At 45.7% G+C, this 14888-nt stretch overlaps 1 protein-coding gene across 3 annotated transcripts in view; it reads right to left on the bottom strand.

The window, feature by feature from the left end:
* Positions 1–911: 911 nt before the first annotated feature.
* lrch4 (leucine-rich repeats and calponin homology (CH) domain containing 4) overlaps positions 912–14888 on the bottom strand; it is a 30052-nt gene continuing 16075 nt past the window's right edge. The window contains exons 3-19 of one of the 3 annotated variants that reach the window (XM_005464171.4): positions 14268–14397; positions 13951–14056; positions 13444–13690; positions 12471–12567; positions 12229–12322; positions 12062–12153; positions 11917–11969; positions 8698–8853; positions 8448–8516; positions 8246–8309; positions 8097–8160; positions 7635–7736; positions 7461–7558; positions 7195–7332; positions 6716–6793; positions 6263–6502; positions 912–1322 (exon numbers count right to left, since the gene is read on the bottom strand). In XM_005464171.4, the coding sequence (XP_005464228.1) occupies positions 6281–6502; positions 6716–6793; positions 7195–7332; positions 7461–7558; positions 7635–7736; positions 8097–8160; positions 8246–8309; positions 8448–8516; positions 8698–8853; positions 11917–11969; positions 12062–12153; positions 12229–12322; positions 12471–12567; positions 13444–13690; positions 13951–14056; positions 14268–14397 (1810 nt within the window). In that variant the 3' untranslated portion in view covers positions 912–1322; positions 6263–6280. Of the gene's footprint in view, positions 1323–2986; positions 6503–6715; positions 6794–7194; positions 7333–7460; positions 7559–7634; positions 7737–8096; positions 8161–8245; positions 8310–8447; positions 8517–8697; positions 8854–11916; positions 11970–12061; positions 12154–12228; positions 12323–12470; positions 12568–13443; positions 13691–13950; positions 14057–14267; positions 14398–14888 lie in introns of those variants that run through there. The other 2 variants (XM_005464172.4, XM_013266607.3) reach the window with 2 other exon arrangements.

Genomic DNA, 14888 nt, shown 5'->3' with positions numbered 1-14888 from the left:
AACAAAAGTCGTGTCCTGCAGTCACCGTGGGAAATCCACCCTGCGCCTCAGTTGATCCATATACTGATTGTTCAAGCCTCATCATAAAGGGTGTCAGTGGAAGGTAACAAGGTATTCCTAAGGAACGGAAATGGAAGGGGAAAAGGCGAGCCGTGAAGAAGAATTGGGCTGAAAATCACTGACAACAGACATAAGGGGAAGCTATACTGCAACAATATCTCGAGAGAGAATGAATCAAAGCCAACACATTAAGAAGAGCTCTGAAATGTCCTTCAACAGGACTGGATGGCTGAAAGAGCTCATGCTAAATAAAAGTCGTCACACCAAATACTGACTCGCAAGCTCATTAGAAGTGTACAAACTTGGTTTTTCCATATGTTCTGTCCATTTATGTTTGCACATTGCAATAAATCACTTCATTTTTTTTTTTTTTTTTTTTGCAAAATAAAGAAATAAGGGATGGCACAAAACTTTCGTGCTAGAGCTGCTGTGCAAATCAAACCATTAGAAATGATGCAGGTGATTCTTTCATTGTTGGTCGGCTCCAGGCCAAACAGACCTGCCAGAGTCCAGACCTTCATCATGGAACTGAAGGGAAACAGATTCACTCGCAACAGGTTCTGTCCATGTCTACGGTTAGAAGAGGGAACGTGTTGAGTCACCTAAAGGTCGTGGAACATTTATTCAAACTGAACTCTGAGGCGAACTGTTACACTTTGTGTAAGCAGTGACATTAAGTTACTGTGCTTTACTTTGCTGTCAGGACTGAATATTGAACTGCAGAGAACAGCAACTCACTGATAATGTTCAGCTGAACTTACCATCCCAGTGTGCTTGGCAGTGAGAGCAGCTTGCTGGTTCTAGTTTAACTGACGACTTGCATCCTTTCCATTGCTCACATCAACAAATCGTAGCTTTGATATATTTTTTATTGTTCATTAAACACTTGTTTGTTTTGAACTGCAGTACGACTACAGGTACAAAATAACATCACAGACTCTCTGAAATGATGCGGATACAACGAGCACTTGACTCATTTACAGGTTTATTTGAACCGTTACCTTTTTTATGATATTTGAAAGCTGTTCTCAATACAAACTCTGAAAAGTTGATCAAATATGAAGCATGTAAAAATACAACACTGGTCCTGAGATACTGCTGGCGTGGCACTGTGGTGCCGAGACTGCTTTGAGCTAGCAGCCACAAAGGTTTCATGTTTTTGGGGCTCGCTGGTCTGCCAGATCGGACAACATCTGGACAGTCTGGGCCAACCGGCTCAGGCCTTCATCCTCCATGATGAGTTGAGGGGAACACAAAGAATCCTGGAAGGGGACGGAGAGGGCAGGAAGTAGATCCAAGTAAGAAACACACATTCATCAGTAAGCAGTCACTTATTAACAGAACAGGGTATGCCCAGTTTGATAACTCGTGATAATGCTGCATATTTGTAAGTGTGGTGTGATCAGATTTGAAAAACTTTGCTAATTAGACAACACTAAGAAGAGTCCTGTCACAAACAAGTTTTCCATCATTTAATAAAGAAAAACTTTATTATTAACACCTTCATGCAAAAATATTCAAGATATTAAAACTTCTTTGTAAGGTTAGGTTTGGTCCCAAAAAAGCATTAATGCGTTAATACAAAATGAGGCGTTTCCTAAAAGTTCCCAATGAATTTGGAAAAAGCTCCTTCCTGCTGGAATCAGCTGCAGAATGAACGAAACCTTAACAGCCGTCACTTAATGAGAGGATGCAGTTACATCACAGTGCAAACGTTTCCCTGAATATCAGAGCATGACTTTACTGACCTATTCATTCTTTACTGAAGATGATGCATTTTGACTGTGTGTGTGTGTGTGTGTGTGTGTGTGTGTGTGTGTGTGTGTGTGTGTGTGTGTGTGTGTGTGTGTGTGTGTGTTAGATTGTAGCCTGCTTAAAGTAACAATCAGACAAACCAGTGAACTGTTAACGTTCAGCGTGGTCAGAGAGCAAAATGCAAGTCTTTGGATGTCACTGCACGTCACCCCAAAAGCACCGAAATAACAGTGAAGTTTGGAGGTTTAGGGCTGTTGCTCAGCATGTGGGAGACGACGATGGCAGACGTGGACGTGATCCCAAACGCACAGCCAAGGAAAGAAAATAGATCCCAGCCAATCACCCAACTCGAATCCACTCGATGGAAAACACCGATATCCAAGTTCAGAGAGAAGCTCTGGAACCACAGAGGGTCAAGATCATACCTGAGCAACGCAGTACAGGAGGCTTCGTTCAAGCTACCAAGAAACGCTCGTCTACTAAATATTAAACACATTTTAGTGTGGCCAGCACTTCTTTCCACTTTTACTTTGCATGTGTTGAATACTCAGGTTGTTACATCTGTATTAAATATATTAATGAGAAAAACACTGAGACACTTAAAAGTTATTCTCCATGTTGTAGAAGCCAAGTGCAGCTTTTAACACGTGACAGTGACCGAACATCATGTTGTGTTTCCATCCGAGCTCCTGTCTCATTGGAGAAACGTGGAACAGATACAGATTGAATGGTTTATGTCTGACTCCACATTTAAAGCCCAACGATGAGCCTCACAAAAGGGAACAACAATTTAAATGAACATCAGTATAAATCTCCTCACCTCCAACCTGTGTGAGCACGAGCTGCCTCAGGACTAATGCAGGTGTTTAAATGGGTTTGAAACACTGATGTTAGAGCAAAGCCTGATGCTGCTGTCACTGTATTATAGAAACTCTGACAGGTTTTTGTTTATCTAACAGAAAAAAGAGAACCGAGAGGTTTCAGACTCATTAGCAGTTTTCACATCAGTTTGATGGTTTGTCACAACTCACACATGACGGGTCGAAAATCAAGACAGATGAGACGATTTCATGAGTGAGGTGGACGCATGTAAGCTTCACAGAACAAGACACTGAAGCTGCAGGAAGACACAACAGCAGCAAAGCAAACACAGCAGAGAAGCACCAAAAAGTTCATCTGAAATCATTTAATTACAACAGAAAAAGTCAAAAATCATCCTCGTTAGTAAAAGGTGTAGAAATATACAATACAAATGCATTTGGACTAACATTGAAGAACATGTCTGCATCATTGTGTATTTTATCAGTTAGTGTTCGTCCAGTTTGACCTACAAAAATATACATCTGAGCTGAAACAACAGCAGAGTTCATAAAACTGTCAGATATAAGAAGCAGTTATTTTGGTTTTACAAGGACAAAAATCTAAATCAATATAAAACAGCGTCCTCACACCAGAGCCAATCAGTCCCACTGTACTCACACTGAGGGCGCAGCAGAGCCAACATCAACGTGAATGGAGCTCAGCTTCTACAACTATCATTTGCACCTACTTCATATATTATGTCTAAAGTGAAATAAAGCAACACTTGTGTCCTTTATTTATTTTGCTCGGTCATTGGTCTGTAACCGCTAAAAAAATAGAAGTTTAAACACAATAAAACAATAAATAGAATAAAATTTCCTTCAGACGAACGTGTTGAAACAGGAACTCCAGAAAGTGAGAATTGTTAAATAAACTTTAAACAGAAAGTAAGGAAACGCTGTTTGTTTGTTGTAACGAGACGCTGGGACAGAGCTCAGCGTGTCCTTCACCATGAAAACCTGCCACAGCTTCTCTGTCAGCACCAAGCAGCTTATTCTGACCATGTGGTGCTGCTGGAGCCTGAACGGGTCAAAGTGTGGAGGAGACATAACGGGACTCTCTTACCTGATAAGGTAAGAAAGGACCTTTGGTGGGAGATGCACCAAAGGTCCACCTGCCCACAGTGCTGACCTCAGTCCCATCGAACACTTCTAGAATCAGCCCGTTTGTCCCAGACTAACCAACACACTCACACCGGCACATGTGACACGCGCTGGTCGGAGGCCGTCCAACAGCAGTGTGTGACCTGCATGAACCCAGGTGCCAGGCTGCTGTACCTGCGTACGGTTCTTCCACAGCCGATAAGTCTTGTTTCAATCATCCAATCCAAAAAGCAGAACAAGCTGTTTGGCATCAGCAGAGAAGGTCTGGCAGGTTTTTCCTGTTATTTCCTCACAAATGTGGCACATTTAAGGGGAAACAGCCTTTCCTGCCACGCAGCACAGAAATAAGTGCTCACACACAAATGTGCAGACTTTCTGTTTGTTTGTTCAGGAGTAAATTTACTATAGCTTCTGATTCAGGTACCGAGTGTTTCACATTAAATAATCGAGATAATGATGAATGCAGTGTGTAACATGTAAATGAGCCCACAATCTATTTACATAAAGAATTACAAGTGGACCCATGTAAGTCTGTGATAACCAAAGTTCATATGTAACAAAGGACACGTGTAACAGGAAGTCGCTGCTCGCCGCTCTGCTGCTCACTCATCTCATCAGCTTAGAGCCTCGAGGCAACTACTGTCGCTTCATATATAAACTGATCGAATCAGCTGGCCCACAAACAGCTGATAGACTGAAGCAGCCTTTAAGTAAAGTGGCCCTGAAGCCAAAAGCCAGACTGCATCGTGTAGTTTTAGTCCCACAGCAGCAACAGTGATGGAAAAAAAGAGCCATTATCTTTAAATCAATGGTCTTTACGTGTCACATTTTAGTTGGCGGGCTGATTCAGTTAGTTGCTGTTACCTCCAACAGCAGCGCTAAACTCATCATGAATAAACAACAAACGTCTGCTGTGTCTCAGCAGAGTGACATCACAGGAAGTTTATACCACGCCGACAGGCTAAACCGGCTCCTCATAGAGTTCCTTAAAGTGGAAGACGAGCGGGTCTGAGGTCAGACCAGTCTGTGGTGACGTGCACACTCACTCACTTAGCTGGGAAACTGCTGTAAAGCCAAATAGAAAGTTATAGAAATAATAAAGTCAGCAATGGGACAGCCTGACTTTAACATAATGAAAGGGACTTTTAATGACATGAAAGGAAGCACGTCAACTTTTTTAAGGAAGTTGAAGTGGTGACGTGTATGAAGCTAAAAGGAAACAGTTTTCATTTCCCATTTCTCCCAGTGAAATACTATCGCCTACACTCTGAGTTTCAGATGTTTGAATATTTTGCTCAAACACTGAATGCAACTCACAGTAGCCTGAATCTCCCAAATCTGTCGTCCTGCAGTAACGAGTTTCTGTCCTGTTGGTTGCACACACACTGGCCCAGAGTAGAAACAGCAGAGGCTTCCACGCTGAGCCAATCACATCTGTGAATCTCCAAAGGAAACTTTGTAACAGGGTTATTTTACCTGGATACATCTCATTGACCTGTTAGAGTGACTTAAAGTGCACACACTAATCGCAAGTTTTAAAACTCCCGGTAAGATGTTGGACTTGTTTCAGCGATAGCCAAACATAGAACAGAACCCAAAATAAATAAAGCAATAATTTAATGACCTGTTTACATTTATACAGACAAAAGGTTCGAGTCAGGGTTAACCCTGATTGGTCAAACAGACCACTAACAGAGCTGACACAGAGAGCGTCCTGGAGGGGTTTGAACCTCAGGTCTGACAGGCTGAGGCAGGAACGGCGCCCCCTGCTGAAGCACGGGCACGTTTCACTCGCTCACATCAGGAAACATTAGCCTTTATTTTGTGTATTCTTGTATGAAATAATGAGGTGCAGATGCTCTGTATGAGCTCCTCATGAGGTCAGCGAAAGCAGAGATCCCCTATATGGGTGTGTCAGACACAGAGGCCCCGCCCACCTGTCAGGTACAGCTAATCAGACGGATACTGGCTAAGAGTGAGGATTATCTGGAGGGGAGAGGGCTGCAGTGAGGGCCAGTGTAGGAAACATCAGGAACTGTGAATCATGCAAAGCATCGAGCCCAACAATACAAACACACACAGTGTGACTGAAAGCTTCTCTCTGTGAGCTGGAACATCCTCCAGCATGTCTAATAAGCCACTTGGTTCACCTGAGATTTCAAATACACAGAACAGCTGGGCTCTGTTTCCCTCAGAGTTTCACCAGTATAACCAGTATAACCAGTGTCATCGGGACAGAGAGCAGTGTCCTTTCATTTGTCACTAATGGAGCGACCCAGGTTTAAATGAACTTCCAGGAGACGGTTGGTGATGGTGCAGGAAGCTGTGGCGCAGCAGACAGACAATCATCACGGAGCGCTTCTGTTCAGTCACCAGTACAAAGCAGCACATTTACAGGTCTGACAACATGAGCACAAACACTGCTGTGACACTTCTGTGTGTTTGCTTTCTATGCTAACAGCCTGTTGCTATGGTGAACGTACTGCGTACATGTCGTTGCTTTAAGGGAGCAGGTAGCAGTAGAGGACGTAGAGCAGCGCCATGGCTGCACAGTAGAAGAGCAAGAAGTCTGCGGACAGCAGCGAGGTGGAGGACGACGAAGCCTCAGGCGAGGAGTGGGACCGGTCCTTCTCCCCCCCCTCCACGGCCAGCAGGGCTGTCACACAGCGCAGCACATTGGGCAGCTTACACAGAAGCACATCAGAGCACACACACACTTCAGTCTGGACAGGAGAGGACACACACACACACGCACGCAAACGCACAGAAAGACAATATGAGTAGTTATATTGTTAAAGCTTGGACATCAGAGCAGGACAGGACAGAACAGCAAAGAGCAGATTTAGACTTGATTCAAAGCACTGTCATCACGGCAGACTACACGAGGAAGCAGCAACACGATCATTCTCATCATCGTCAGGACATTCACACGTTACCTCGGGGACTCCCAGCCGGCGACAGGCGGCGATGAAGTTTTCCACGTTGAGTCGACACTTTGCCAGGCTCAGTTTGGGCTGTGAACAAAACACCCACACACACACACACACACACACACACACACACACACACACAGGCGAGTTACTCTCCATCACAGCAGGAAGCTGCTGCTTTTACACTCTCTGTGCTGTTTCACATTAAAAGTCTTCTGGAAGCTTTTAATGTGAAATCTGAGAAGGAAGTAGGAAGATTCTTTCTGCCTCTCTGTAAGAGCACTTTGTGTTTTTCATCATAGCGAGCCGATTTTATTTTCCAAACCTGGCACAGACACGCTCTACAGTTCTCATTTACGGTCACATGACCGACAGGTGAGTGCACAGTGACCAGGTGAGTCATACAGCTACCCACGGTTTGCTACCAGCAGCCAAACAGCTTCTAACATCAGCGCAATATTTCCGTTTCAAGCCTCCAGACTCACCACCGCTGGGGAAGGAATGTGGATGATGGACACGGAGCGTGGTCGGATGTGATTCACCAGCTGGCAGAGGATGGTGCCATTGGCCAGAGCTTCACCCAGATCCTCTGGTAGGGTGATCTTCAGCCGGGACTCTAGAGTCTGATTAAGGACACACAGTGACATGTTTTAAAGTAGACCCCACTCAGGTACCATGACACTAACACAACTCTTAGTTCATCCTATCAGGAGCCTGACTGTGACACCAACCGTCCAGTTTCTGGGCTTACCTTGCGTAGCTGAGTGATGTCCGGTCTTTCCTCTTTAGGCAAGCGCAGCGTTGTGCGAGACTCGCTTCTGCCAGACTCCCCAAGAGAAAAGATGGCCCCTGAAAGCAGACAGGTAAATAAAGGTGTAAAGGTGTGTGGATTGTGGAGTGATGCTGCGGCGTGTTCTTTGGGTACCTGTGGGTTTGACGCTGCTGTGAGAGGACGTCCGAAACAGGAAGCTGCTGGGTTTCTGGGCCTGACCGGGAGGGGGGGACGTCTTGGGGGAGGACGGGACATCTATGCAAACGTCAACAATGCAAAGTGTTAAAAATGGACTCTCACTCACATCACAACACAAAATTACACACACACATAAAAACTGAATTGAGCATATTTCATAATTACAGTATGGCTCCCCTTCATCACAGCTGCTAACGACTTATGTGGACGATTGCTTCACTGAAACGTGTGAACGTAGTTTGAAGGAGCATTAAAGGGCAATAACTGTGCTGCTGAGGAACTACACTGTCATGTATTACAGCAAATGTTGCACATTGAGATTTGATAGGCGAGAGTGTGTAATTGTGAGATATTACGCACACACACACACACACACACACACACACACACACACACACACTCTCTCTCCTGTGTTACCTGTCTTGCTGCTCGATCGCTGCAGAGACACTGAGGGAGAGCCTGTGCTCATGTGGTCAGCACTCTGAGAGGGAAAAACAAGTGTGATTTAAAACAGCAGACACACAAACCGTTTACCTCTGTGAACTGAAGATAAGGACAGTACTCACTGCACATCTGTGTCGCAGGCCAGATGTGCCATTCTCTGCTTTGCTGTTTTCTGGTGATGTACCACTAGAGAGAGACAGACGCCACTTTGTATCAGCAGCACAACTTCAGCCCTTCCTTTGTTACCACTTTAACAAAGATTTTTAAACAGGCGTTTGTCTCTATGGCAGGCCTCACGTGTGTTTATCTGCACGCCATCCTTACCATGAACTACTTCCCATCTGCTGCGCAGTGGCCACATGACTTCCTGTTTTGGTGGAGAACTTCAGCGAACTACAAAGTAACAGGTTAAGACAGGCAACAGCGTATAATTAGATATGAGGGCACATTTACGGCGTTGACTCGAGGGACACGTAAGGTAAGCAGAAACGCCGAGTCATCATCTTCAAAATAAAAGAAACATGAAGAAGCTAAAAGCAGAATATCTCCGTTATTACTGAGGGTCAGTATCAACCTTGCTTTCTCCTTTTGCTGCTGCTGAAGCCGTTCTCTCTCCTGCCAGATGAACAAGGTGCCAGGTCTCCTTCGCTCCTCTAGGGAGGGGCTGGAGGGGGACAGAGGAGACGAGGAGGCTGAAGATGAAGAGCCCAGCTCGATGTGGAGGCTAGATCTGGGAGTGACAAACACACAATGGATACAATCAGATTCTTTTATCCGACTGTTTCCTGAGCCAACTTCCAGGACTTCTTATTACTGCAGCCACTGGCAGCCTGTACGGTAGATAAGCTCTCTGAGAAGAAGCTTCCAACATTTAAACTCTGATTCCTCTTCAACAACACAAACTTTCATATCCAAATGTTTCCCATTACTGATGTTTACGTTTGCTTTACACTCACAGACGTTTGAACCTTTTACTTCATCCAAAGGAAGTCGTGGAAATACGGAGGGCTAAACGTGCACAACTAAACAAAAGGAAACGCATACGCTGTTCCAAATATCGTTTTAATCAGAGTGCGCCATCAAGTCGATTCAACATGTGAGATACTGATCTAACTAACAGGAGCAACAATGAGACAAAGTCCAAAATAAATAAAATGGTTTTATAGGTGAAAGCCACCGAGTTTGGGTCGAGTCAGTGTTACTGCTGACAGGGTGACACCTGGATCATACAGAGGCTGCACAGGTAGCCCGGCTCCTCTAGAACGGCACATCAATACGTGCCACTGACACAAGGTTTGCTGCCTCCCAGCACAGTCTCAGATGCATGAAGGAGACAGTCAACTCTAGCTTGACAATGCCAGAGAAGGTGCTTAACCCAACAGCATTACCAGGATCTGCTCCTTTGTGGAAGGAGGTACAACATGACCTTCAGCAAGTCACGAGTGTGACCGTCTCTGACCACAATCACACTTCCTGAGGGTGGCTTGGGCCCTGTGCTCGCTGCCTGGTGCCTGACAGGTCCAGGAGTGCTGCTCTGTCCTTTTCACAGATAAGAGCAGGTTCACCCTGAGCACAAGCGACAGACATGAAAGGGTCTGATACCTCCAGACCCGGACTTTCATCAAGCATCTCAAACTTGGGATGGACTGGTCCTGTGGTGAATGACTGGAATTGGACATAGCACCACAGACAGACCCTTCAACCAAAACTCAAAAGCTTTGCGAGGTCTTTGGATTGAACTTCCCAAACTTCATGCTGATCCAGTGAAATCTGTAGGAAAAGTCCAAGATCAGACAACGGCAAAAACTCCATCATCGTCAGATCTTTGATTAATAAAGGCTTCATTGAAAAGTCATACATGGCACTATGGTCCAGTTTGCCTCACCCACCAGCATAAACTACAAAAAGCTTTATCACAACAGCAGTGCGAGCAAAGGTCCCGACAATCGTCACACAAAGTCAGACGTTCCCTCAGATCATCAGAAAGGAGAGAGGCAGCTGGTGTGACCCTGCTCACGTCTCCATCACAGAGCTGACTGGGTGCCCCGACATTGAACTGTGCGCTGTTGGACTCGAGCCGTGTTATTTGCAAGTGAATTTACCCACGTGACCTTGGTGGCTGTGGATGTTCCTTCCTCTACTAACCCACAGTGCACGTGACACTCGGCCACAGCGTGGTTACAGAACCAGCACCCTGGTGTCGTCATTGCTGTCTCGGGTGACTTCAACCACGTCACACAGTATGTGGTCTGTCCCACCAAGGCAGACCTACTGCATGCTAATGTGAGGGATGCATACAGTCTCTCCTCCTTTCAGCTCTACGCAGAGTACGACCACAGGAGCTGGTCAGAAGGCTGTTTTGATGTGACCAGCACGCTCTGAGACCCACGGTGAGGACATCAGTGGGCTTACCCCGTGTGTCACTGAACACATAACCTCCTGTACCGACTCTATTGTCCCTCCATTGTTACCCAGATAACAAGCCAACACCAAAGTTCATCTCAATGACAAGAAGATGGCCTTCAGCGTGGGTAATAGAGAGGAGGCTCAGACATTACTGAAGGACAAGATCAGAGAGGCTAAGGACAGTTACAGGAGGAGGCTGGAGTGGAAACTCCAGCAGAACAGCATGAGAGAGGTGTGGAGTGGCATGAAGACCAGAGGCTGGGGACGGCGAGGACAGAGCCAACAAGCTGAATTTGTACTTTAACAGAGTCGACGTTGCAATCAACAGCCTCTCCACACGGCAGCAGTGAAAGGCCTGAACCCCTCCCCCCCCCGTCACTTTCGCTCATGACGAGGTTCAGAGACAAATGAGGCGACTCCACTCAGACAAGTCCCCCCGTGTCGTCGACGCCCCCCGAGCTTGTGGAGTCTTTCATAAACTCTTCATGATGAGTCTGAGTCTGACGTCATGAAGAGCCTGGAAAGACTCCTCTTCCATCTCTGACCTCATGTCAGTCCACATCTGGACCCCCTTCAGTTCATTTACCAGCCCTGCCTCAGAGCTGAGGACGCCAGCATCTACCTACTCAATCGTGTCTACGCCCTGGACCAGCCGGAGAGGACTGTGAGGGTCATGTTGTTTCAGTTTCCCGGTGCATTCAGCACCATCAGACAGACCTGATGGGTGATAATCTGACAGCGATGCAGGAGGATCCTCTCTCGTGTCCTGGATTGTTGATTACCTGAAAGGAAGACTACAATATGTGCGTCTTCAACACTGTGTGTCTGACCAGGTGATCAGCAACACAGGGAACCACAGGGGGCCTCTTAACTCTCTACACCACAGACATCAGCCCCTGCACAGAGACCTTAATACACTTTCCACCACTGACATCCATCTACCAATAGCATTAGCTTTTAGCTAACTAAATGCAAACAGTCTTAATACATTTGCCAAGTCTTGTTTTGTTTAGTGTACTGTGTGCAGAATATAAAGTTATGCACCCCCATCTGCATTGCTCAACCATACTAAATAACACGTATCACTCTGGGTTCCTGTATTATAATACCGTATAAACTGGATTAATGTTGTGTGAACCTGCAATAGTGCACACATATTTATCCTGTAGCACTTTTGTGCTGCACAAAGTGTTAGCAAGTATTGCAGCTACACTTTGGGAGGGGGGATTTTAAACTTGTGCAGATAATCAATATTCCTCTTTTAATCTCGAGCTTGAATTTAGATTTCTGTTTGTGGTGTTACAGAGCAGCCCCTCAGCTCTGAGGTTTGAACCTACTGCAGGTGATACAGCCATGCAAAGCTCTGACTGTGCTGCACACCACTGACCTGGATGTTGTTGACTCCTGGGATTGCAACGGTGACGATCTGTCCTTCTGATCCTGAAAAATCAATACGCGGTCAACATAATCAATAGATACACAGGACACGATACTGCGTGACAGCTGCTGATCGGCGTGTGGATAACTGGTACCGAAGGAGGCGTGGATGTATTGGTCCTGATGTCGTCCTCTTCCTCTGTCACACTGCTGTCAATGAAGTCGACCTGCTCAGCATTTCCATTCACTGTGAAGAGTACGAGAGTGTTCAATACGTCTAATAACAAACACGATGATTTATAGCACGCGTCTCTTTCCTCACCTTTGTTCGATTCCTCTTCCTCCTCCTCCAGGTTACTTTGGTCTCTGTTGACCTCGGCCATGCGGAGAGAGCGCTCTGAGAAGTCATCAGCAGACTGAATACACAGCACATGTCAGTGAAACGCTGATCTGTTCATCCAATATTACACAAAGCATTTCTATATCCACTATCATAGGTATTAATAGAAGAACATATAATGCGGTCAGGACACATGTGACAGTGTGTGTGTCCTGTAACGTTACCTCGTTCCCAGACCATCGTTTGCTGCCGCTGTCAACGCTGTTGAAGCCAGAGTCGAGCCCTCCTAACTGACCTGGAAACAGTTCCTGGTCTGACAGACTGCAGGGAAAACAGGATAAGCACCCATTAAAGTAAAGAAAAGCAAACACTTTGTTAGTCGGGGCAAACTGTGACACAGAGAGTCGCTCTAAAGGGCAGTGACTCATGTTTTTGGTCTGTGGTGCAGTGTTAGAGTGGATTTCCCACAGCAGAGCTCTTCTCTTATCTCTGTCCTTGGTTCAAGTACTACAATGTTACTGGGCAGCTAAATGGAATGCATTGAATTACAATGTTACTATTTTCATTTGAGTGTAAATGGTTACTGAACATTATGTATTAGACCAGCGGTCCCCAACCCCCGGGCCACAGACCGGTACGGGGCCGCGAGAGTTGAGGTTCGGGTGTGAAATTTATGGTTTTCAGGGTTTTTATCGTTAACTCGGTTACCCTGGGTCTTTTCCCGTGATGCAGTTGTGTGTCTTATTTTGAAAGAAATATTTATGCGTTACCATAGCGACCAGAGAACATTAGGGTTTAAAGCGTTAAGAGGCAGAGAGGAGGATGTTACGCTAAATGTTGTTGGCGCATTTCAGGAGGACGCTGCTAATAAAGTTACACAGTGAATTCACGTTAATATTATATTTACCAAATCTCACAGTTTTTATCTTGGTCGTATCGTTTTATTTTGTTGTATCGCTGAGCGAATCAACTTGTCATCTTCTTCCAAAGTATTTGTTACTTACAGGGTTAAATTTACAGGATTATAATATCCAGACATGCTGGCGTAGCATCTCCACATAGAAATATATATCGTCACACGTGTTCTTAGCAGCTGACTGTTACAGCAGAAGTGCAGGAACTTGCACACAGCGTCTTCACTGACTTACCCCAACCAGTTAAATAAGTCTTGACTATCTCTTAAACCTTTCTCCTTACCAGCTGTTAAATCCAGTGGGTCTCAGGTGTTTCTCCAGCTCTTCTTGGCTCCTCTTACAGGCCTCCATGTTGAGGTACTTGAAGATGTGGTATTTGCCCTTGGAGCAGATCTGCGCTGGTGGCATCTGCAGTGGATTGCTATCCAGGGAGATGCTTTGCAGATGCCTGAGGTGACGGTAGCACAAAGGCAGATGGGAAACTCGGTTGCAGGAGACATCGAGCCTAACGAGGGGCAGCTCGGATATTTCTGTGTGGGAAACAGAGAGGGGAAGAGTCAGTCGCTCCGGGCTTGGAGCTTCGTAATCCAAACTGACTTCATACAGTTGAAACCTCAACTCCTTTCAAGCCCCACAGCTTGACTGACTTCACCACTGGACGTTGATCCAATAAGAATTCACTTCTATATTATATTATATACATTTCCTCTCTGATTGGCCTGTTCAGCACTCTCCTCCTGTGGATTTCCAAGTAACCATGAGTGGGAAAGGGGTCCAAGTTTATTTGTACCTTCAGGCAACGTGGTGAGCCGGTTCCTTCTTAGGTTCAAGTCTCTCAAACACTCCAACTGCCCGAGCTCTGCTGGCAGACGCTGAAGTTCATTACAGCTTACATCCTGAGAGAGAAGAAAATATAATAAACCAAGAGGAAAACTGAAGACGCCCACTGCAACACAGAAATGTGACTGAGTGATTAAACTGTAAGACTGGACGTCTGACCATGAATCACAGGAAGGTGAAGAGGATGCTGTGAGGGGTACCACCGTACTGCCCACAGAACAAACAGAACATTTCAAGGAGAAATGACAGTGTGAGTGTGTGTCGTACCAGCTGTCTGAGTTGTGTGAGGGAGTATATGGAGGCGGGCAGTGAAGACAGCTTGTTGTTACTGATGATGAGCACTCGAAGGAGGGGGAGCTGAAAGACCGAAGGCTGTAAACTGGACAGGAGATTACGACTGTGGAGAGAGAGTGATGCGGTTTAGGAGGTGTGACCTGGGACTACGCACAAACACAGTTAGATGCTTTATTACATTACACAGTGTGTTTGCTGTGAGCTGCACTTTTCCTGCTCGAATTAACAACAACCTGGAGGGTTCGCCCTGTCTCCTAGCAACAGCAAAATTAAAGTGTCGAACAACTAGGAGTGTAACTGAGGTGCTGTGGGTGAAAGACGGCCCACAATAACAAACACTAAGACACAGAGGTGAACCTCAGAGGTGAACCTGATTACCGACTGCTGCCTTTGCACTAACCAGCACCTGCAGCCTACTGACAGCATTTGTGTGCACACAGTTTTTCTCTGACTATTATCAACATTTGGATTAGTGATCAGCTCATGATTGTTTTATATAGACTGGATGAAGAGTGTACAGAGGGAATGATCACTTTCTGTGTCACAGATATCAGTGTATGACTGCTGCACCAGCACCAGTGCGGGTATTAACAT

The sequence above is a fragment of the Oreochromis niloticus genome, linkage group LG3, assembly GCF_001858045.2.
Source record: "Oreochromis niloticus isolate F11D_XX linkage group LG3, O_niloticus_UMD_NMBU, whole genome shotgun sequence".
Lineage (NCBI taxonomy): Eukaryota > Metazoa > Chordata > Actinopteri > Cichliformes > Cichlidae > Oreochromis > Oreochromis niloticus.
Note: the sequence above shows the minus strand (reverse complement) of the source record. Positions and strands in the feature narration are given on the sequence as shown.